Source organism: Centrocercus urophasianus, unplaced genomic scaffold (assembly GCF_019232065.1).
Source record: "Centrocercus urophasianus isolate 14NV4802_14NV808 unplaced genomic scaffold, USGS_Curo_1.0 seq_18, whole genome shotgun sequence".
Classification (NCBI taxonomy): domain Eukaryota; kingdom Metazoa; phylum Chordata; class Aves; order Galliformes; family Phasianidae; genus Centrocercus; species Centrocercus urophasianus.
This window is the reverse complement of record NW_024884733.1, coordinates 7943782-7967367: the sequence shown is the minus strand read 5'-3', so window position 1 is coordinate 7967367 and position 23586 is coordinate 7943782. Positions and strand designations below refer to the sequence as shown.

Here is a 23586-nt window from a genome sequence, read left to right as displayed (position 1 = left end):
CTTAAGTATTGCTCTAGCGTACTGTACTGCAGCTGGTCTTAAACCAGTTTGTGGGTTTCCTGATTTTTCTTCTGTTATTTTGCTGTGATAAGGGAATATGCAACATCTGTCATACAGACTCTAATAAATGTCTTTGCTACGTTTAATTTCCTGTAGTTTTGTACTGCGCAGACAAGCTGTGCAAGACATTTATCTTTTTAAATATTTGTATCTAACGTATATCTGTGTTTGTTTATTTTAAGACAAGTAAAGACATTCTGCTGGCTATTTCTCGTGACTTCCTGAGTGGTGAAGGTGATCTTTCCCGCCATCTTGGTTTCCTGGGACTACCCGTCAGCCATATTCAAACTCCACTTGATGAATTTGATTTTGCTGTAACAAATCTGGCTGTGGACCTACAGTGTGGCATTCGTCTTGTGTATGTTGATACCGTATTATTTTGAACTGTTCGTTTTCCTTATAAAACACTTTATTTGAGCTAAGTTAAGGTATTAAACTGTGAAATTCCCTTTGTTAGGAGAGCAATGGAACTTCTAACCAGAGACTGGAATCTTTCAAAACAGCTGAGAGTTCCAGCAATTAGTCGTCTACAGAAGATGCATAATGTTGATATTGTTCTCAGTGTTCTTAAACAGCGAGGAATTCACTTGAAAGATGACAGTGGTAAGGCCTAGAAATCAGTTATTCTAAGCCCATTGCAGGAGTAGTGCATGTTTTATTTCTTTCTTTTATTTAATAGGTGCTTCAATTGACTGTAGGGATATTGTGGACAGACACAGGGAACGAACATTAGCTCTGCTGTGGAAAATTGTCTTTGCTTTCCAGGTATTACTTCTTTGTGTTTGTTGGGTTTTTTTTTCCACTAATTTGAGGTGAAAGGTAATGAAGATATCAGTCCTTTAGCAACTATTTGTTGTCTGTGTAGGCAGACCATAGAACTATTTACATTGTAAATTCTAAGTGCCATAGAAATGCTATCTAATAGCCCTAACGGTAAATTTTAACATTTTTATGCACGTTTTTTTTCTTGTATACAGTCATAAAAGTTTTTGGAGGAAAAAAAACCACACAGATACTTCTGAGCATATGGTGTTAGGCTGTCGGAATTGATAATTAGACTAAAATAACTTTGGTTTCCAAAAGCTGGTAAGATCTTATTAACTGGAAAGTGAGAGGAGAATCGAATTTTCAATTAGCTTCTGAGGTTAGTCTGACAGGCAGTATAGAGTATTTAATGATATTTAATGAAGTTGTAAACATTGTTCGCTACTGTCTTCTGCTTGCTCCATTGCCCGACTCCAGCACCCACTTCTGCTAAACTGCTCTGTAACCTTTTGCCATGAAAAGGCTGAGCGTGGGTTTAAGTTCTCTGCTTCTTAAGTTCTTTACTTGGTGGAGGATGTTGCCACCTATGTTGGCAAGTCCATATTAATCACTACTGACTTAGTGTGGCAGGTAGTAGAGTAGTTTCTCTTTCTTTAAAAGGCAATACCTACAGCTTCCGCATCCATTCAGCTGTTTTAATGATTACATAAATAAATTCTTTTTTTTTTGTCTTCCATAATAGGTGGATATTCTTCTTAACGTGGAACAGCTAAAAGAAGAAATCAAATTTTTAAAGAATGCGCATAAGATAAAAATGCAGCTGGGTGCTCTCAAGCTTTTTTCAAGTTGTTGCAGAATACAAGAAGATAACACCAGTAGCCCCTCACCTCAAAGTCACGGTGAAAATGTGAAGCTGCTGATGGCATGGGTTAATGCTGTTTGTGGATTTTACAGTATCAAGGTAAAATGCTTATTCTTTAGAGAGCAGAATTCTTTAAGCTATGGAATAACGTCGTTACAGGCAATACTAATTAGTTTTAAATATCCTTCTCAACTTTACATAGTCTGATTGGGAATAACCATCTGTCTGTGGATTGACCTGCAGCTCAGCTCTCCTTTTTAAAAAATATGAGCGAAAGCATACTGCCTTCTCGCTAGTCTCATGCATAAAAATGCCTTTTAGGAAAATAACATTTTAGTTGCAGTGGGTTTTTTTGTTATTATCTTCTGTTTTTTTTTAAATGAGTATTCATCCTAAATGTATTTGTGCATAAATTTTTTACTGTTCACAGTAACTGTGAGAATTAAACTAACGTTTAGGCCAAGAAGGATTCCTCTCTTCAGAGGTGTCTGTTTAGAAGGATTATGTTACCAGCTGTTCTCTCTGAGAACAACTCTCTGAGAAGCCCTGTTAAGACACTTGACTTCACTCCGAATCCTGTCACACCTGATAATCTCTCTGAAGGGCAAATTACAGTCTTTGAAGCTCATGCAAGTTCATTCCTGATTTCTGCTCTGAAGACCTACATGAAAGCCATCTGTAGAAGTTTCCAGAGATCCTCCTGTAGAAACAGTGCTTTCTTTTTGAAGCATTTCCCTTGAAGTTTCACTGTACAGTAATTCGCACTTGTTGCAGGTTTCTTACAGCTATATGACAATGTGTAGTGAATGTTCAAAGGAAGCAATAGTTTCTGTTCAAAATAAGCGATCAGAATTCATGTCTCATCTAGGGCCAGATGTACTGGTTGGCAGCCCCACCCACAGCAGGGAGTTGGAACTAGATGATCTTTGCGGTCCTTCTAATCCAGGCCATTCTGTGATTGATTACTTTCAAAAGTACAAGATATAAACTGGGTGTAGGATTTTCTATCAATGAAATGGTATTGAAAAACAAGGAAACTGTATCTTACTGTATTTTATTAAACAGGTGGAAAATTTCACAGTCTGTTTCTCAGATGGAAGAGTGCTGTGTCATTTAATTCATCATTACCACCCGTGTTATGTGCCTTTGGAAGCTGTGTGCCAGCGTACAACTCAAACAGTAGAGTGCTCAAGAACTCATAAGGTGGGACTGAATTGTTCCTCCTCATCCTCTTCAGAGTCTGATACTTCTCTAAATGTTGTGGAAGGACCATTTGACCAAAGTAAGTTACTTAATGTTCGGAAGCACTTGTAAAATCCATTACTCTTATGCTCGATCTAATCTGACAAATATTTTCTCTTTGCAAAGCTGTAACTGCTTCAGTCTTGTACAAGGAACTGCTGGAAAATGAAAAGAAGAACTTCCAGCTGATCAATAACGCAGTTTCTGACCTAGGTGGAATACCAGCAATGATTCATCACTCAGACATGTCAAATACAATTCCTGATGAGAAGGTGAGATAGCTGTCTTTAGTTAGAGTTGATGTAAATGTGCCCAGCTCTCTTTACTCGGTCCTTAACTCGGCTATGTTCTGTGTTTGAATAGGTTGTTATTACCTACCTGTCGTTTCTGTGCTCACGGCTTCTAGATCTACGGCAGGAAACTCGAGCCGCTCGTTTAATTCAGTCTGCTTGGAGGAAATTCAGGCTGAAAAGGGAACTGAAACTTTTTCAGGTACTCTATCTGTGCAATGCGTGGAACTTGTACTTTGAGAAGTACTAAGTAAAGAATATAAATTCACTGTTAAGAGAGTACACAGGTTTATTGGAATAATATTGGCACTAAAATTCATACAAGCAATATTATTATCAAATTATATGGACTTCTTGGTAGCATAATCTACTAAAGATTAGTTGAAAACCATTCTAAATTAGTTACATGTTAAGTGAAGTGGATGCTCCTTAAAAATTCATGTCCTTCGGGAATTATTTTGTGTTCTAACTGAAAAGCAGTTCCCCTTAAATCCTTTTCCGAAGTCAGGTGTGAAGTTGCTGCACTGCTTCCTTGAACTGAAAAGAGCTGTTCCTTTTAAATTTCTATTCATTGTTATTTTGTTTAATTACGCTTTACGGCTTGTAAAATTAAACTTCCACATGGTTTTACTATTTCTGTAGATGCTAAACTGCTAGACTTCCCCACAGTGTTCTGAGTCGAGTTGTGTATTATTTTGTTTCTTGCTTTTCTAGTAGTTATGCCAGAACTTGTGATGATCGTGAAACTATTGATACCATTAAGGTTGATAAACACCTTACATGTATCTGAGATCGATATTAGAAAATCGAGCAGTGTCCGAATTTAAGAATCTGTGGCATATGATGGGGAATTTTTCATCTCCAACTTCTTTACCTTATTAAAAGAATCAATCTCGATGCTAAGATAGAAGAGTTTCCTTTATAAATAACTTTTAAAATACTTTATAGCAAAGCTGATTGTGGGCGGGCGGTGTCAAAAACAAAACCCACAGGCACTGCAGATGTTATTTTGAATTTAATCTTGCAGTATGAGCAACTCTGCTCTGTTGTAGTGCAGTACAGATAGGCTACTAGTTAGGATTCTGACTGTATGGGCTTTTTACTTAGGTATTACACTGACAACTTCCTTTTCTTGTTGCCCTGATGTATACAAGTCTGTTACTACTGTCACTGGGGTACTGTAAAAACACTGCTCGGTCTATGCAGACAAAACTCTGGCTAGATGGACATGATCTGGTGAGGCCGGTTTTGTAATTTTATGTTATTTAAGTATAGCTGGATACCATTATTATGAATATCTTGAACTCTTGTGAATGAGAACTAAAATCGAGGCTTAAAAACAGATTACTTGAGGAGCAGTAAAAAACTGACAGACGTGATGTACTGTCAAGGCAGAAAGATATGTGTACAAAAAACTTGGTGCTGAAGTAAACATTCTGTCTCAGAAAATTTTTTGAAATAGGATAAAGAAAAGCAGTGGAATCGACAAGCCTAATTTTTATAAGATAGTTTTTTAACGCATCCAAAATATGAACAGAATTCTCAGTCCTGACTGTTCAGTGCAAATTCACTCTTTGTAGGAAAGAGACAGAGCTGCTCGGATAATTCAAAAATACGCAATAAACTTCTTGTCTCACCGACGCCTCGTGAAGAAACACAACGCAGCACTCATCATCCAGAAGCACTGGAGAAGACACTTAGCAAGGATGATTTTTTTAAATCTAAAAAAGACAAAATGGGAGGAAGCCAGAAGTAAATCTGCCACAGTAATTCAGGTAATTTGTTTTAAAGTGAGATTACGCAGCAGCAAGGAAACCCTCTGAAACCTGGAAGAAACAGTATTGCTCAGTGTCATTTGTTCTGCTTACAGCAACAGATATCTTTTCAGAGCAAAATGGTAATATGGCTTTAAATCTCTCATTGTTCCTTCTCAGTAAATATTTTATACCGGTATATCACAAATAAGCCCACACTGGGCCTTAAACCAGACAGGACCTATCAGATAATTCTGCTTTGCTTTTCTGCAGCTGTTGAAGCTAGAGATGGTTTGTCTCCTAATGTTATGACACTTGCAGTTGGCACTTTCAGAATAGCGGAAATTAGTTACCAGTTCATAGCTAGTGATTGGATAGTTATTTCTGAGTATATGTTCCCCACTGTTACCCAAAGCATTCTTAAGGTTCTTTGGAATGGATGTTAAAGAGTCACTGATGCATTACATATTTTAACACGTAATCTTTCGTTGACAGGGCAATTTTTTTAATTTTTTTTTTCTCCCAGAATATAAAGCGCTTAAAATAGCGAAGATGGAAGTAATTAGCTATTTAAAATTGCTTGTTTTTAATATACATATCTGGGCATTGGAGAATCACGGGGATAGGAAGTGACCTCTGGAGATTCCTGATCCTCCAGTCCAACTGCCATGCTAAGACATGTTCCCTGGAGCAGGTTGCACAGAAAAGCATCCAGGTGGATTTTGAATGTCTCCATAGAGAGAAACTCCACTGGGCAGCTTGCTCCAGTACTATGTGGGTTAAGTAGGAATACAGAAACTTTAAAACATCTGAGGTCAAGAGTCATCAAATTTAGACTTAAGCTAATTTACTATACTGATACACTAAGAATGTGCTAAATTTTCTATTTTTTCCCTATAGGCTTATTGGAGGAGATACTCTGCAAGGAAAAGTTATTTACAGCTAAGATACTATGTCATTTTTGTACAAGCAAGGATAAGGATGTTGTTATCCGTTGCTGCATATAAGCGAATTCTTTGGGCTACTGTTACAATTCAGAATCGTCTGCGTGCAACTAAACTGGCAAAGGAACATCGGCAAAGATATGAAATCTTACGGTCTTCAGTACTTACTATACAGTCTGCTTTCAGAAAATGGAGAAAACGCAAAATTCAAGAGAGAATTAGAGCTGCTTTAGTGCTCCAGAGGTATTTCAGAAAATGGCAATCTTCAAAACTGACTAAAAGAGAGGGAGCTGCCCTTGTCATTCAGTCTTGGTATAGGATGCACAGAGATATGAAACAGTATCTACGTATTAAGCAAAGCGTTGTCAAGATTCAGGCTTGGTGCAGGTGTCAGATAGCTAGACGTATTTACCAGGAATACAGGGCACAAATAGTGATCATTCAGCAGTATTACAGAGCTTATAAATTAGGAAAAAAAGAGAGAGAGAACTATTTGCAAAAGCGTGCAGCGGTAGTAGTTCTCCAGGCTGCTTTTAGAGGCAAGAAAGCACGTATGCTATACAGGCAAACAAAAGCAGCTTGTGTTGTTCAATCACTGTGGAGAATGAGACAAGCAAAACTAAGATTTCTACTATTAAAAAAATCTGTTACTTTATTGCAATCGCACGTGAGAAAATACCAACAGGTGAAAAAATACAAAGAGATGAAAAACGCTGCTTCTGTAATTCAAGCTTGGTATAGGGCACGTGTCACTTCTAAAAAAGCAGCCTTATCTTTCCAGAGGATGCGTCTGGCTGCCGTTGTCCTTCAGTCTGCCTATAGAGGAAAGAAAGCCAGGAAAGAAGTTCACATATTGAGATCTGTGATAAAAATTCAGTCAAGTTTCCGCGCTTATGTCATCCGAAAGAGATTTAAAGACTTGAGAAATGCTACAGTGAAAATTCAAGCTTGTGTAAAGATGAGACAAGCTCGTAGGTATTACCGTGCCTTAAGGGAAGCAACGCTTTATGTCCAGCAAAGGTATCGGTCTCGTAGATGTGCTCTTCAACTTAAAGAAGATTATAGGAAATTGAAGGGAGCCTGCATAAGAATTCAAGCTGCAGTTCGAGGCTATCTTGTCAGGAAGCAAATAAAAAGGTGGAGGGAGACTGCAGTATTTCTCCAGGCACAGTACAGAATGAGGAGGACCAGGGCACGTTATTTAATTATGTACAGTGCTGCTGTTGTCATTCAGAAACACTATCGTGCATACCACAAGCAACTCTGTCAGAGGCAGGAGTTCCTGCAAGCTAGAAAAGCAGCAGTGTGCATACAGGCAGGCTACAGGGGTTATAAGGCACGCAAAAAGCTCAAGCTGGAACACAGAGCTGCTGTCAAAATTCAGACAGCTTTTAGAGCTCATGCTACAAGAAAAAAATATCAGGCAATGATTCAAGCTTCTCTTGTGATTCAGAGATGGTACAGAACTTGCAAGACTAGTAACAGGCAAAGACTGGCCTTCCTGAAAACAAGAGCAGCTGCGCTTACTTTGCAAGCAGCTTTTCGCGGTTACCAGGTTCGAAAGCAAATTCGAAGACAATGTGCTGCTGCGACTGCAATACAATCTGCCTTCAGGAAATTCATGGCTCTGAAAACGTTCAGACTTATGAACCATGCTGCACTCACTATCCAAAGGCGTTACAGAGCCAGCGTCATAAGCCAAAAACAACGGCAGGAGTACGTTGAGCTGCGGAACTGTGTAGTACGTCTTCAGGCGATATGGCGGGGAAAAGCAGCGAGAAAAAAGATTCAAAAGAGGCACAGTCTTGCCACAATTATTCAGTCCTACTACAGAATGCACGTCAATCAATTAAAATTTAAAAAACTAAGGCGATCCACTCTGGTGATTCAGAGGTACTTTAGAGCTTACCGTATGAAAAAAAAACAGCGTGCACTTTATCTAAAGACAAAGGCAGCTGTGCTAGTCTTGCAGTCTGCATACCGTGGAATGACTGTGAGGAAACAACTGAGGGAATTAAGCAAAGCTGCAACAACAATACAAGCAGCCTTCAAATCGTACCTGGTAAAGAAGGACTATGTAAGACTGAGATCTGCAGCAGTAGTAATTCAGAGGCGCTATCGTGCAGTTATTCACGCTAAATGGCAAAGGCAAAAGTACTTATCTTTAAAAACAGCTGCAATCAAAATGCAAGCAATTTACAGAGGCGTAAAAGTCAGACAAGAAATTCATTCTATGCATCAAGCAGCTATTCGTATTCAAGCCATGTTTAAGATGCATCGCATAAATATTAGATACCAGGCAATTAGAATGGCAGCAATTATAATTCAAAGACAGTATAGAGCATTTTGTTTAGGCAGAGTAGAACGTAAGAAGTACTTGGAGCTCAAGAAGTCTTCCATTGTCCTTCAGGCTGCTTTTAGAGGCATGAAAGTTCGACAAGACTTAAAAATGATGCATCAGTCAGCAGCACTGATACAGTCTTATTATCGAGTGCACAAACAACAGAGGGATTTCAGAAACTTGTTGCTGGCAACCAGACAGATTCAGCAATGGTATCGTGCTTGTAAGGAGAGAAATAGGCAAGTTCACAACTATATGACTGTGAGAAGTGCTGCGCTTTGTCTCCAGGCTGCGTTTCGTGGCATGAAAACAAGAAGACATTTAAGAACTATGAATCAATCTGCTGAGCTTATTCAAAGAAGATTCAGAACTTTTCTCCAAAGAAAACGTTTTATTTCCCTTAGAACAGCCACTGTTGTAATTCAGAGAAGATACCGAGCAACAAAACTAGCAAAAATTCAACGTCAACAATATCTCTCGTTGTTTAATGCTGCTGTTATCATCCAGTCAGCCTATAGAGGCTTTTTGGCAAGGCAAAAAATGAGGCAGATGCATCAAGCTGCTACGGTCATCCAAGCAACGCTAAGAATGCGAAAAATTTACATTTCTTACCAAGTTCTCAGACTTGCTTCAGTAATCATACAGCAACGTTATCGTGCTTACAGGGAAGGGAAGCGTGTCAGAGAAATGTACTTAAAAACATACAAATCTGTTTTAGTTCTTCAGGCTGCCTATAGAGGAATGAAAACAAGATGCTTCTTGAAGAAAAGGCATGAGGCAGCGCTTATAATACAGAGAAACTACCGAATGTACAGGCAGTACCACCGCTACAGACGAGTTCAGTGGGCAACCCAGCTAATACAGAGGAAATTCAGAGCGAATAACCTAAGGAATATTGCAGTACAGCGTTACTCCTCATTGAAGAGAGCAGCAATTTGTATTCAGAGGGCTTTTCGGGACATGCGCTTGAAAAAACAACATCAAGAAATGCACCGTGCCGCTACTGTGGTTCAGAAAAATTATAAAGCTTTTCGAGAACATCAAAGATTTCTCTCTCTTAAAGCAGCTGCTCTTGTCTTTCAGAGCAGATACAGAGCTTTGATTCTGTCTAGGCAGCATGCTCAGGAGTATCTGTATCTTCGCAGAGCAGCTATTCGTCTACAGGCTGTGTACAGAGGAATCAGAGTGCGCAAGAGCATTGAGCACATGCATTTAGCTGCTCGTACAATACAATCAGCCTATAAAATGCACAGAAATAGAAGCGCTTATCAAAAGATGAGAACTGCGGCTATTGTTATACAGTACTACTACCGTTCCTACGTTAAAGCAAAGAATCAACAAAAGGAATATCTGATGATTAAGAAATCTGCTCTTCTTATTCAGGCATCTTACAGAGGCATGAAGGAACGACAGAAGTTGAAAATGATGCATGCTTCAGCAATTGTAATACAGTCTAATTATCGAATGTACATACAGCACAAATATTATAAACAGTTGTGCTGGGCCGCCAGAGTTATACAGCAAAGGTTCAGAGCCAAAATAGCAAAAGAAACTGATATGGAAAACTATGCGAAAATAAGGAAGGCCATCGTTTGCCTTCAGTCTTCTTTTCGTGCTAAAAAGGCAAGGCAATTGCATAAAACCAATGCTGCTGCACTATTCATCCAATCATTCTTACGAATGCGTGTGGAAAGAAGGCATTTTCTTGTGAAAAGAGCAGCAGCAATAACGATCCAGTCAGCTTTTCGATGCCAGAGAGCTAGGGCCCGCTATAAATCCGTTCAGAATTCAATAGTTGCTATTCAGAGGTGGTATAGAGCGTGTCACGCTGCTCGTTTACAGAAAGCAGAGTATTCTCTTCAAAGGCAAGCGATAATAATTATTCAGTCTGCCTACCGTGGTATGAAAGCAAGAAAACTAGCAAGACAGATACGTGCCACAAGGAAGATTCAGTCTTTTCTTCAGATGGCTGTGCAACGTAGAAGATTTATTCAACTTAAAAGAGCAGCTGTTACATTACAAGCCTGTTACTTAATGCACAAAGCTAAATCACAGTATGTGAGCTATAAAAAAGCAGCTGTTGTCTTACAGCGATGGTACCGATCCCACTTGATTGTAAAACGCCAAAGAATGACCTACTTGCAAACCCAGAAAAAAATTATCCTTGTGCAGGCTGTCGTCAGAAAATTCATTGTAAGGAAGAGGTTCCAGAAAATGAAAGAAAGCGCAATAAAAATTCAGGTACTTATACACGCATGATATTGTTTGTTCTTCTCTGCTTACTTATTTGTTTTGGAGAACTGCTACGATTTCAAACGATGGTTTAAAACCATATATCTTAGAACAGAATCATGTTCTGCAGTGTATTAAGTGTGTAAAGGTAACCACAGCAGGGCTCGGAAATGAATCTGACTCCGTTTTGTCTTTCCTTGCTGAGGCATTCGTCTGAAAAGTCATATTCCTTTTTTCCTTATGTTTCCCCTAAAATGGTACTGTTTAAAATTTGATCTCTGATATTTGTGTGTGTTTCCGTTGTTCTTTTAAGAACCTTTTTGTCCTAACTGGCTTTCACCTGCTGAAATATTAATAGCTTAATGAATATTTTCTTTGGAATGCAAATGAAAGCCATTTAGATGTGTTGAAATAAGTGAGTTCAAGTACTGGATATCAGGTGAAGTAAAGGAGGAGGGGTGTGACTGCTGTGATTTGCAAGACTTTGATTTACCTGTGCCTTCCTAAATACTCCACATTAAGATTTTGGGTGCTTGCTTTTTTTGTTTATACCTGTTAAATAGCTCCAGACTAATTTTGGTGCCTAGATAAAAATATTTTGAAGAGGAATATGAGGAGACATATTTCATTCTTATTGCATGCCACAGCTGGTACACTGGGTGTGAAACTGCAGTCTGTGATGTCTCAGACGTGCTCTAGGAAGGCGAAGTTTTGACACTTTTTCCTTCCTTCTTTACTGGATAAAATATCAGCAGGGTTGGCAATAAGTAATCAAGAGTTAGAATTGCTCTCCATCTCTGACATGTTTTTTTTTGTCTTGTTTTTGAGGGTAAAGGAGGGAAAGTTTCTCCCTGTTATTTATATTGATTACAATTTGTATGTATACTGAGAACACTGTCTTTCCTTCTGAGAAAAGCTTTACATGACTTCTCGTGGTGTTCTTAGTTATTTTACCCTAAGGGAAAACGAAAGGAGTCTTTCTTCAGGGTATGACTGAAATGAAGGGAGTTTCAATTCAGAAAAGAAAAGGAAATAATCTCTCGTAATTCCTCACTGCTGTTTGCAGACAAGAAAACAGCTGTGCCTTCCTTGCCTCCCTTTTTGAGGAGAGGGTGCAAGTGGTGGCTTTTTAGTGATTATCTTTATCTTTGTGTGTCCAAAACAAGGTGATGATTTTTGCTTAAAAAGTAGAAATAAGAATTAACTGGGGAATCAAAGCTGTTTTAAAATTAATTGTATTGTTAATTTTAAAAACAGGTTAGTGACTATAGCAGTACTTAAAAATACGCAGTCGTGTTTCCTGTCAATACTGTGCAAGTGCGGAAATAGTCCGAAATTTGTCTTTGTCTTTCGAGGCACTTTTTCGTGGATTTCCTCAGAGACAACAATACCTTCAGTGCAGGTTTGCTGCCATAGTAATACAGCAACGCTACAGAGCGTATCAGATGCGAAATGTTGAACAACAAAGATTCAACCGAAAGAAAAGAGCTGCTATCAAAATTCAGGTAATCCAGGAAGGTATTTTGGTTTTGGAGGAGGAGGAGTTGGTTTTGTTTTTTTTTTTCCTTCATGTTTCTTGCGTTTATTTTTTTGTGACATAACAATTTGTACAGGTGTGAGTGGCATTTGTAGTATTTCTCTAGCTGCTTTTTCTGTTTCTTAGAAAACAACTTCCAGATATGAGGAACTCATAGCTACTTCTAATATTGTACAGATAGGAATCCTTTTGTGCTAAAGGGACTTTGTCTTTTAAATTGGTTTGCTCCGTTATAAAAGAAATAGAGGTGACATTTTTGTTTTTGGTTTTTATATTTAATAGGCCTCATATAGAAGATTTAAAGCCAGGCAGTTGGCTAACAAAGTGAGAGCAGCCCAACTAATTCAAGCCTGGTTTCGAGGCTGCAAAGCACGGAAGGAATATGCATCTATGGTAGAAGCTGTGCGCATTATTAAGAGTCACTTCAGAACAAAACGGCAGAGGACCTGGTAATGCTCAATTTGACATAGTTTTCTCTACTTCTAAAAACTGTTGTTGTCTTATTACTTTGTACTGCTTTGCACTCTGGCAAACACTTACAGATTCTCAGACGTTGTCCCTCAAGTGTGTATATAATGTACTTGAGTGTAATCGTGTTGATGTCAGTGGAATTATTCTTTTGCAAAGGATTTTTCTTTTGTTTGAATATTTTTCTGGACTAGAAGCTACTGCGTAATCCTAAATGTTATGAATTAGGGATCTGGATGGAGTAGGGCTTGATCTTTTTTATTTATCTTTTTTATTGTCAATTTGTTTTTGTCATTTAAACGGTGCTGGAAGAGGCTGCCCAGGGAGGCGGTGGAGTCACTGCTCCTGGAAACGTTCAAGAAACGTTCAGATGTACTGAGGGATGTGGTCTAGCAGGAGATGTTGGTGTTTGGTGGACGGTTGGACTGGATGATCCTAAAGGTTTTTACAACCTTGGTGATTCTATGATTCTATGAAAAATCCAGCATGAAGATAACAGGATAGGATAATAGGACAGACTTTTTCTTCATAATGCATGTTGAAATAGTTAAACTGCTGTTCATTTATTTTACGGGAATGGTTTGACAAGAAACACTCTACTAGATCAGACTGTTGTTTGATCCCATTCAGATCTGTGTCCTGTCAGAAACAGTGAAAAACAGTTATGTGAACCTGAGCAGTTACTGAGTTCCTCCCTCAGCATCAGTGTTCACTAGACTATGAATGTTAAAGCTTATATCCTTGCTATCCTTGCTCTTTGTTATCCTTCTTCTGACCTGTTGAGGGTCAACTTGCCTTTTTAAACCCACTGCTGCCTCCACAGACTCATTTTGCAGCAAGTTCTGGGAGTGCCTACTGTGGGAAAACAGAACCTATCTATTCTAAACCAGTTGTTTTTGCGTTGCAGGATTAGGCTGAAAACAGCTTTGCTTTTGGCACATCTAAATGATTTTGTGAACCTGCTCTAGGCCTCTCATCTGAAGCACCCAGTTCTTCTAAGTTTTACTGTCTAATTCTGTCGCTCTATCTTCTCTGTTTTAGTCATTCTTCCCTGACTTTGCTGTTTCCTGTCTGAAATGTAGAGATCGGAATCGCGTATTGTCCTTATGATTATTTTAAGTAGCAGCAAAATTATGTCCTCTGAATTGTTCTTGGTGTTTTTCACCATGATGCCTCGACCGGTTTTTGGCTTCCATTGTGCATGGGACATAAAATAAAAAGATTTAACCTGATGTAGGGAACTTTTTTTTCTCTTCCATTTAGTGTTTCTAAGTTTTCTAAGACATTATGTGAGTGATTGCTATTTAGTTGTTGGATTTTTTAATAGAGCATGTTTTTTAATAGAGCATGAACATCTGCATGTTCTTTGAATACAATGTCTTACATAAGCTGTCTCTTTCATTGCCTCGCTTCCTGTATCCAGAAGCTTCATGTTCCACTTAAAAAGGTAAGCGTTCTCAACTTTTAGAAAAACCTAAAATGCATTTTCTTGTCAGGTTTTTGAAAATGAAGTTCTGTGCACTTACTATTCAAAGAAGATGGAGAGCAACCCTTGTTGCAAGAATGGTTCGGCTTCAGTTTCTGGCAACTAAGAATGCAGTAGTCAAGATTCAGTCGGCATACAGACAGTACAGGGCTAGAAGACTTTTAAGAAAGGTATGTTTTCACTTGCACTGTATGTCATGGCTGTGTTGAGTTTGCATTGCTTTTGAGTGAGTTTTGTCATCAATAGGTTGATGGTTTTGAGCAATTGAATTGTCCACTTACGCCAAAGAAATGAAATGTATAAATGATCTACTGGCTTTCTTGCTTACAAAGGATTAAGTTAAAGCAATAGCTTGACCTCACTTAGGCAAGGGAAAAGACCTTCCCAATTGTGAAAGTGGTTTTTTTCGTAGAGTATTGCGATGTTCGTTTGCTTGTACTTCCTATTTGTTTACTTTTAAGTTTCATTTCTAGTAAAAAATTTCCATCCTAAGATAAAACTAAGACATATATGGATTGCAACAGGAATGAACCCCATTTCAATTATCAGCGAACTCTTTAAAATCTTTTCTAGAAGCACGAAGCTGCATGTTTGATCCAAGCAACATATAGGCGTTTTAAGGAGAGGAGGAAACTTGATCGACAAAAAGCTGCCGCTGTGACTATCCAAAAACATCTGAGGGCTTGGCAAGAGGGCAGGCTTCAATTTATGAAATACAACAAAGTCAGAAGAGCTGTCATTAAACTGCAAGCGTTTATACGGGGTTATTTAGTCAGAAAAAAGGTTAGTATACTTCACTTTAAAACTACGCTTGATGTAAAGTATCTCCGGAGCAATTTTGGCATTAATTTTGGCTGGCAATAAAAGAGCTCAGATCATTAAACTCTGATTCCTGTTGACTGCTTTGAGAATTATGTGGGCCGGGGGTCAGATTATTGTTGCCTACAATGAAACTGTTCTGGCAAGCACTTTGCTGTGCCTCAGTTCAGATTAGAGACCCAGGACTGAGGAAAGGTAGCGGCATACTTAGTTCTGAGGTATTGACTTCGGAGGGCATTGAATACATTGCTGTGTGCTATGTTCTCTGCATAAATCGGCTGTCTCTGGGTATGAAAATTAATGATACTCTTTGATCTATTTTCTTCCGACAGTTTTTGGAACAGAAGCAAAAGAAGAGACTACTTTATTTTATAGCAGCTGCATATCATCATGTTTCTGCGATTAAAATTCAAAGGGCTTATAGGATGCACCTCGCCTATAAGCTAGCAGAAAACCACATCTCATCAGTTCTTATAATACAGGTTAGTCTAATTAATTTATCTAATTATGGATGAATAGTTTTGTGTAATGTAGACTGCTGAGCTGCAGCACTGCAACACAGTAGTTCCTTAATTTGTAGTAATAAAGCCAATATAGAGATGACAATTTATTAAACAATGCTGCTTATACTCAGCTAAGCATAATAGAGTGGGTGTTAGCAGACAGTAGAGGCTTCAGCAGCTCAAAGCTGACGGTGGATAGGAAAGTTTGTTTTCTTTTGTCCCCCAGTCTTGCTAAGATAATCTAAGTGCTGTCTTAGTGTAGTGGAAGTAAGAAAGATCAGACACAACCACCTGTAATGCTCATGAAGTGCATCTACTTAAAAAAACAGCCCTCGGGATGGATTTGCAGGACCGTAGCGTGGTTGAAATTACAAGGGACCTCTGGAGGTCAGCTAGTCCAACTCTACCTAGTAGGTCCATCCAGGAGCATGTCTAGTTGGCTTTTGATAGTCTCCGAGGAGGGAGATCTACAGCCTCTTGGGGCAGCCTGTTCCAACGAGTAGTCACCTGCACGTAGCGTTTCATGACATTCAGAGTGACCATCTTTTGTTCCACTCTGGGCTCATTTTCTCCTGTCTGTCACTGGGCAGCAGAGAAAAGAGCCTGGCTCGGTCTACTTTGCGCCCTACCTTTAGCTTTATGTCGACACTGATAAGATCTCCCCTTAGCATCCACTTTTCTTAGGCTGAACATCCCAGCTCTCTAAGCTTCCTCTCGTAGGAGATGTGCTCCTGTTCTTTTATCATCTTGGTGGTCTTATGGTGGACTCTCCAGCATGACCGGGTCTCTCTGTTGCTGGGGGGTGCAGAATAGGACTCAGTACTCCAGATGTGGGCTGGCAATGCTGAGTAGAGAGGAAGGATCATCCTACTGGTGATACTTTCCCTGATGCAGCCAGCAGTGCTATTAGCTTTCATAGCAACGAGGACATGTTGCCGAATGATGTTCATTCAGCTAGGCGTCCTGAGGCACTCCTAGATCCCCTTCTGCAAAGCTGCTTTCCACTTGAGTGGCTCCCAGCATGTACTGGTGCCTGAGTCCCTCCTCCCCAAGTCCAGGACTTTTCACTTCTCCTCGTTGAACTTCATGGGGTTCCTGTCAACCCACATCCCCAGCCTGCTCAGGCTTGTTTGACTGACAGCATGACCCTCTGATGAATTAATCACTCCCAGTTAGTTTTGTGTCATCAGCAGTGCTTTGTTTGGTCAGATTTTTCTGACTTGTCAGTGGCAACTAAACATGCCTAAGTTGCAGTGTCTGTAATATAAGCAAGTTTAACTTTTCTAAAAAGCAGTGTTAAAAAATCAGATCTGTAGTGCAGCATAGCCACGTAGTAAAAATTACATTCAGGATTCCAAATCAGTCACTTACTTAGTTCCACTGATGGAAGGAGTGCAGGGTTAAATAAATGGGGAGTCTGAAACGTGATTCCTGAAATAGCTACTATTTAGTCAAGGATATTTTATCACACATTTCTGCATCCACTAGGCCAGTCACAGCTGAGATGTGTTGTGAATGTTAGGGATTTCTAGAGCCTGTATTTGTCAAAAGTTATGTTACAATAATTTTTCACTTCATAAACAGTGCTTGTTTTGGAAGAGAAATGGGGGTTTAGGGAGAGGTCTTAACTAAATATGAAGCTATTTTAATTTTAAACAGAAATGGTTCCGAGCAAAAATGCAACAGAAAAGACTTCAAAGAGATTTGCAAAGAATCATTCAATGTCAACGTACGATCCGAGGCTGGCTAAATCGCAGAAATGACGCGGCAACTGTAATCCAGCGACACGTACGGAGATTCCTTGCCTGCAGGCGTAAGAGAAAAATCGCAGTTGGAGTAATTAAATTCCAGGTGAACACCTCTTACAAGAGAACAGATCTCTTTTGGTCGTTGTTTTTTTTGTTGTTCTTGTCGTTTTCTCAGAAAAGTTTACTTTGGTTTGTGAATTTGTCAGTTAAATTACAAGCCAAATCAGTTTCAATTCAATTAAATACAAGCAGACCATGAAGTAATATTAAGCAGGTACCGTCTGAGGTAACTTAGGAGGCAGTGTTTTTTGGGGGTATATTGCATAGCTGCTGGTATGCTTTGCTCTTCCATCTTGCAGATCAAGTGTTTGGAAGACTAAACACTGAATGTGATTATTAGGCAATTATCTAAAAATGAAGAACCAAAGTATTTAAATACTTGATTAGACTTACGTAACATTGATTTGGAACGCTAGTAGAAGTTCTATTATCCGTTCTACTTACTTACAATTTTTTTTTTGGTCTTTGTGAAATTCCTTTTCTGTAGGCATTGTGGAGAGGATACTCTTGGAGAAAGAATAATGACACAGCGAAAACTAAAGCTTTAAGGCTCAGCTTGGAAAAGGCTAACAGAAAGAGCAAAGAAGAAAACAAATTGTGCAACAGAACCTCAACTGCTATTGAATATCTTCTAAAATACAAACATATTTCTTACATTCTTGCAGCATTAAAGCATCTAGGTCAGTATTTCACTTTATTACAGAACCATAGGATGGTCTGGGTTGGAAGTGAACTTCAAAGTTTCAATCCCACTGCCGTGGGTCGGGGTCATCTTCCTCTAGATTAGGTGGGCCACAATCCCATCTAATCTGAGTTTGACCACTTCTGGCGAGCCACATCTCTGGGCAACCTGTTCCATTGCCTCACAGTAAAGATTTTCTTCCTTATTTCTAATCTAAACCTATTTACTTTTAGTTTGAAACTGTTATTCTCTTGTCCTGTCACTACAGCCTGTGGTGTAACCAATAGATTTCCAGGATGACAGTTAGGAATTTTTCTGCTGGGAGATGTTCATAATGACATTTATGCTTTCTGTATAATTTTGAAAAGCGAGTGAGTTGTATGTGATAAAATAGATGCGATTTGTTTTTCAAGACTAAAATTAGATGACTGTGTTATGAGCAATATTAAAAGGCTTTTGTAGGAAAAGGAAGTCCTGTGCGATAGCTCTGATTTACAGGCGGTCCTTGTAACATGTTACTGTAAAGTCAGTTGTATTTACTGTCAGTAAATGTTCTGTTTGGATTGTTTTGTGTGCTTAAATTTTAGTCTGGAACGCTAAAACTGTTCTGGAAATACTTGCTTAAATCAAAGTTATGGTTCTTACTTCCTTGCAAGTTCAATTTAAACATAGAAAGAAAGCCCAGTTACTTACAAAACGAATCGCGTGCGCTTCATAGTCTTTTGCAATTTATTTGTAGATTTTTTTTTTTTGCAATTTGTTGTAGAGGTTGTTACCAGGCTCTCCCCTCTCTGTTGTGAAAATATGGCCCAGAGCAGAGCGATCTTCACGATTTTTGTTCTGATTCGAAGCTGCAACCGGAGTGTTCCATGCATGGATGTGATCAGATATTCAGTTCAAGTTCTACTTAATGTTTCGAAGGTAATTTTTTTTTTCTTTTGCGGGTTTATAAGCAGCAGCCTACTTCAGTGCAGTTTTTACTTTTCTGCAAAATTTCTGAATGATTTAAAATAAAATGTATAATTTTGCAGAACAAAACAATATCCGAGTTGTAATTACTTCCTGGAGAAAATTAAATCATAATAATTACATCTGGTAACAGAAAACGTTTTCATGGGCAGAAAGTAATGAAATTTACTTTTAAGAGATTACGTGGCAGGATATCCCCTGCTTTGCACGAAACGTTGGAAATGTGTAAAATTTTGTACAAATGGGATAGGATTTGTACGAACTGTGTAATTTTTAAAGAAAAAAGTGTATGTTGCAGAAGGTTAACTACCTTTTTATGTCCACATCACAGAATAGATAATTTACAGAACTGATTATTTTCATAAATAATAAAGCTGGAGTAGTTTCGATTTTGAAATTAAAAGTAAACTTGTCAAATATAGGTTTTCAATCTCATATCCATCCTACAGACATTTATGTTCAAATTCTTTTTTTCTTATTTCAGGACAAAATAGAATATTGCAGCTAAACTTATTCCTAAAGTATTCTATACCCACACTGATTTGTTGTTGTTATTATGTCAAACGTAGAATCCATTTCTGGGGATTTTTACTTAAGGGGCTGGGAAGCAAAAAGTGCAGCTTTTTGTGACCTGTTAGAATAGCGTAACGCGCAAAAGTGATTTTTGTCACTTAGGTGCCAGACAAGCCACAGACTTAATCAAGGGAAGAATATGGATTTTGCTTTTTCCTCTAGTTGGGAAATTAATTTGAGGATCGGTGTATATGAGACCTCTTATTTCTTTCCGATATAACAGTATGAAAGAACCACTCAAGCGGTATATGAAGTAGATAATTGTATAGATACATTACTAGACCTACTGCAAATGTACAGAGGGAAAGCTGGGGACAAAATTTCGGAAAAAGGAGGAAGTATTTTCACGAAGACTTGTTGTTTGTTGGCCATCCTTTCAAAGGACTCAAAGAGAGCTTTGGTAAGACCCAGCATCTTCTTTTTGATAGTTTGACTTACACTTGCCTTTTGCTTTTCTTGTACGTTTTGGCGTCATTTGTATTTGTGGGTGATTTTTTTCTTCTCCATCTTGCCTAATACCCTTTAGCTGTTGTAACTAAACTTCATTGGCAGGAAAATGCATTTCAAGGTGGTAAAAGCAGTCATTAGCCAGCAGCGTTTGACTTTGTCACTCAGAGTATGACACCGAGTTTTTGATCCCACAACATCTACAAGATGATGAGGTCGTGTTTGTTACATGAAAAAGTTTTTTGATGAATTTCTATCAGTTTCTTTGCAGTACATGAAGTTTAGTTGTTAAAAAAAAAAATAGAAGACATTAATTTACTTTTTTCCCCCTACTTCTGAGAGGTTGCCATTACTTTTCAGATGAAGTTAAAATCTTTATTGCCAGTAAAAAATAGCAATACTGTGTATGCCTTTGTGTGACGTACTTTATCGTAACAGAAACAGCCTGGTTTTGACAAAAAACCAACGTGTATTCGTTCATTCTTCTGGATGGAATGGCCAACAAGAGCAGTCTGGGTTCCATGCTATAAATAGGCTTCATCAGATTTATTCAGGTTTATCCATCAGATATGAGCACTTTGGTTGTTCAGTCACTTCCAACCACGGTGTTAGTTTGTTTTGATATGAAGATGCACAAAAACACTGATTTGTCTCTCTGTACCTCTTGTTAGAGACACGCGCCTCTGACATAACAAAACTACCTGAAATGAGAAATTATTACCATTTGAATTGCACTTATAGAATGTTCTGAAGTCTCAGGTAGTGTTCCATGTATATATTTTGATAGCAGTAGTAGTCAGCGTGCTGGTTTTAAAAAAGCATTGCCGTACTTTGAGGTAGAAGTTTGGTTTTCGAAAAAGATTTCTGCGTTTAAGGTAGTTTTAAGTTTGCAGTATTTACAACGTATTGTTTTCACCTTTTCTCAGGAAATCCGAAGCATGCCAAGAGTTGTTACATGCATTCAAAGCCTCTATAAGCTCACGGCTCGTAAGTGCAAAATGGATGCAGAGAGAACGCTTGTGAAACAGAAGACAAACACTTTAATTAGCGGAATTTCCTTCATTCCAGTAACTCCTCTAAGAATAAAGACAGTTTCAAGGTATGTGTCTAAAAAGTAGTCTGCAGTTTTTACAGTGGCAATACACTGTTGTAATGATAAACCACTGTTATTTCCGCAGAATTAAACCGGATTGGGTTTTGAGAAAAGACAACATGCAAGAAGTTGTGGATCCGCTCCAAGCCATCGTGATGGTGATGGATACACTTGGCATTGCCTGCTACTGAAATGTAAATTAACGTATTTGTACAGTAGGTATGCAGCAGGCAGCTGAATGATTTTAAAATGGAACAAATAATTGTTAAGCTGCCCTTGAACAAGTTTTTGTAATTATCTTTTTGGTATTGTATAGCTTTTGAAATCCTGCCAAAATCAATTGTACAATAAAATCATATGTCCTTGTCTATTTTACTGTTGCACTGATGTGTCATTCTTGTACTGCTCTGAATCTTACCAGTATCGCGGTATTTCTCACCCTGACCAACTGTTGCGTAGCTGTTTGCATGCGACAGTTATGTTGGCCTCCCTGAAGTAGAAGGGTGTGGGAAGAAGAGAGAGGGTGCCGACTTGAAAAGTGGCTCGTGATTTCCTGGGGCTAGAGATCGCCTTCTGGCGAGCTTTGAGGGATCCCGCGTAACTGTAGGAAACCTTTAAAAAATTTGTTTTTCAAACTACAGGATTATGATGGAACAAAGGGTTCTTATAAGGATGAATCTTATAAGAAACTCTGACCTGCTATTTTAAGGGAGGTAGTTTTGTGAGATTTTACTGTCATATCATCACTACATAATAGCGTGCATCCCGTCCAGCTGAACAGACGCTGTTCATCACCGCATCTCCCTGAAATTCAGTTCTGCCATGCCTGGCAATTGCGTTTTCTTAGAGCACGGTCAAGAAAACCAAACCCATAAACCAATAACCTCCCACTCTGTTACCAGACGGATGCATTCCATGTTTTGACACGCTGAGAAGCGAACACTGAAAATTCAACTGTGGAATGTTGATGCTAAAGATTCCCGAGCAGCGGCACTCACGGTCTTTTTGTATTCCCTTCTATTTCCTGATAAACGTACATCAGTGTCACCAAAGCGTTCCGCTTAGAGGGCGTAACGGAAACACTGTACCCAAATAACTGAATGTAGTTTCTCAAAGTTATCTCGCCTAGGCCTCACGAGCAGAACAGAGAATATCATCACTACTAATGTTTCACTCGTTTCTACCAAGTGCAGCCACATTTCCTTCCAAGCAGAAAAGCGCAAAGGTGGAAAAGAGGCACATTGCAAGTAAGCAGACAAGTCCAATGAAAAGCATTTCATCGATACTAAGACAGACTTTCCGGTCCTTCTAACGTGTTCCTGAAGTAACTGTAAACGCAGCCTAAATAATTGCAATAGCAGCTTCCAGGCCATCAGATAATGCGTGCACGTCTATGACCGTGATGAAGTAATACTGTAGAAAATGGCTCTGAAATGAGAGCCGAGACCAGGAAACTCAAGCGCTTTCATTTAGGAGCTTACATCATAAGTGTAATTAGTACTGCGTATTAGAAAATTTAAAATCGGTACTAATTGTCGATATGAACTTGCTTGTTTTGATGTAAAGCTGTGAAATAGTAGTGTGGAGCTTTCTTTTCCTTTGGCATTTCATTTCTGTCTCCCAAAGCTATTTTCAGCCTGCTGGTACCCTGCTTAGACGAGCGCTAAGAGAAAAGCCTCTCTCCTGCATGGAATTGAATGCAATCTGCCTCATTTTAGTTACAAACTTCAAAATGCAGCTATCCAAGGGAAGAAGGGAAATGAAAACAGTTTCCTAACTATTTGTTACAAGCAGGCACATTAGTGAAACTCCAATTATAGGGTCAGTGTAATTAGACAGGGAATTGAACACGAGCGTCCAAGCGCTACGATATCACAAAGAAGCTCGTTCTCATTTTATACAGTCCAAAAATCATCAGATGTAAATTGAAACAAATTGAGGAAGTGATGGTAGTATATTACTTAGATGCACTCAAACTCCTAGTCTGACCGATAATGGTCAGATTTATGAAACCATTTATAATGCTTCAAGCATAGCGAGCACAGGTACAAAACTTTGTGCTGCATATTCCAGATCCACTATTTTGACTGAGGCGCAGGTCAAGATTTGTCGTCGGCACGGTCATTTCTGTATTAACAACACAGCAGCCTTATGCCCACCTCTTGCTAGAAGTATAACAGACGATACCTGTAAGGGTATTGTTTGGATTGCATGGAGGAAAACAGTCCGCACGAAAGAGAAGGGAAGCAGCGCTCCGCTTCTCCTTTACCGACTTCAAAGCAGCTACCTCAGCAGCTGGATTAGCTCAGCGCTTCCGAGCGGCTTTTGACCGCTAAGGGAAGACCAGTGTCTACGTATCACATTGCTTATGCCTTCATCATCACGAATTTATGAACCTAGGTACAGCCACACTCTTCCCCTCTATACTTTTTGTCCTCAACCTGAACACAGCTGTGATTTACTGAGGCAGAAGCAAGAACAGAGCCGGTTATTTTGCACGTCCCAAGACAAGCTGAGGTTAAATTACTTCAATAGCCTGCGTCATTAAGCCCTTCATAAAAATGAGCACTTGCTTCTGGAAACAGAGGGACACGCCTTTTCATTCAGTAATGAAGTGTTCCGATTTAAAGAATTCAACGAGTTGAAACCGAACAGCAAAGCTCATTAAGCATTTAACCAAAATGAGTATTGGAGCGCTTGCTGCTCGAAAC

The 23586-nt window shown here is 39.0% G+C and overlaps 1 protein-coding gene across 1 annotated transcript in view; it reads left to right on the top strand.

The window, feature by feature from the left end:
* Positions 1-21235, top strand: part of ASPM (assembly factor for spindle microtubules) — a 31197-nt gene extending 9962 nt beyond the window's left edge. Inside the window, exons 10-29 of the mRNA XM_042819142.1 lie at positions 243-418; positions 518-663; positions 740-825; positions 1568-1786; positions 2753-2969; positions 3056-3201; positions 3293-3421; positions 4800-4994; positions 5874-10499; positions 11846-11995; positions 12310-12476; positions 13992-14151; positions 14555-14764; positions 15133-15282; positions 16963-17154; positions 17599-17791; positions 18560-18714; positions 19559-19735; positions 20709-20881; positions 20961-21235. Of these exons, the coding sequence (XP_042675076.1) occupies positions 243-418; positions 518-663; positions 740-825; positions 1568-1786; positions 2753-2969; positions 3056-3201; positions 3293-3421; positions 4800-4994; positions 5874-10499; positions 11846-11995; positions 12310-12476; positions 13992-14151; positions 14555-14764; positions 15133-15282; positions 16963-17154; positions 17599-17791; positions 18560-18714; positions 19559-19735; positions 20709-20881; positions 20961-21066 (7773 nt within the window). The 3' untranslated portion in view covers positions 21067-21235. The remainder of the gene's footprint in view (positions 1-242; positions 419-517; positions 664-739; positions 826-1567; positions 1787-2752; positions 2970-3055; positions 3202-3292; positions 3422-4799; positions 4995-5873; positions 10500-11845; positions 11996-12309; positions 12477-13991; positions 14152-14554; positions 14765-15132; positions 15283-16962; positions 17155-17598; positions 17792-18559; positions 18715-19558; positions 19736-20708; positions 20882-20960) is intronic.
* Positions 21236-23586: the final 2351 nt, after the last annotated feature.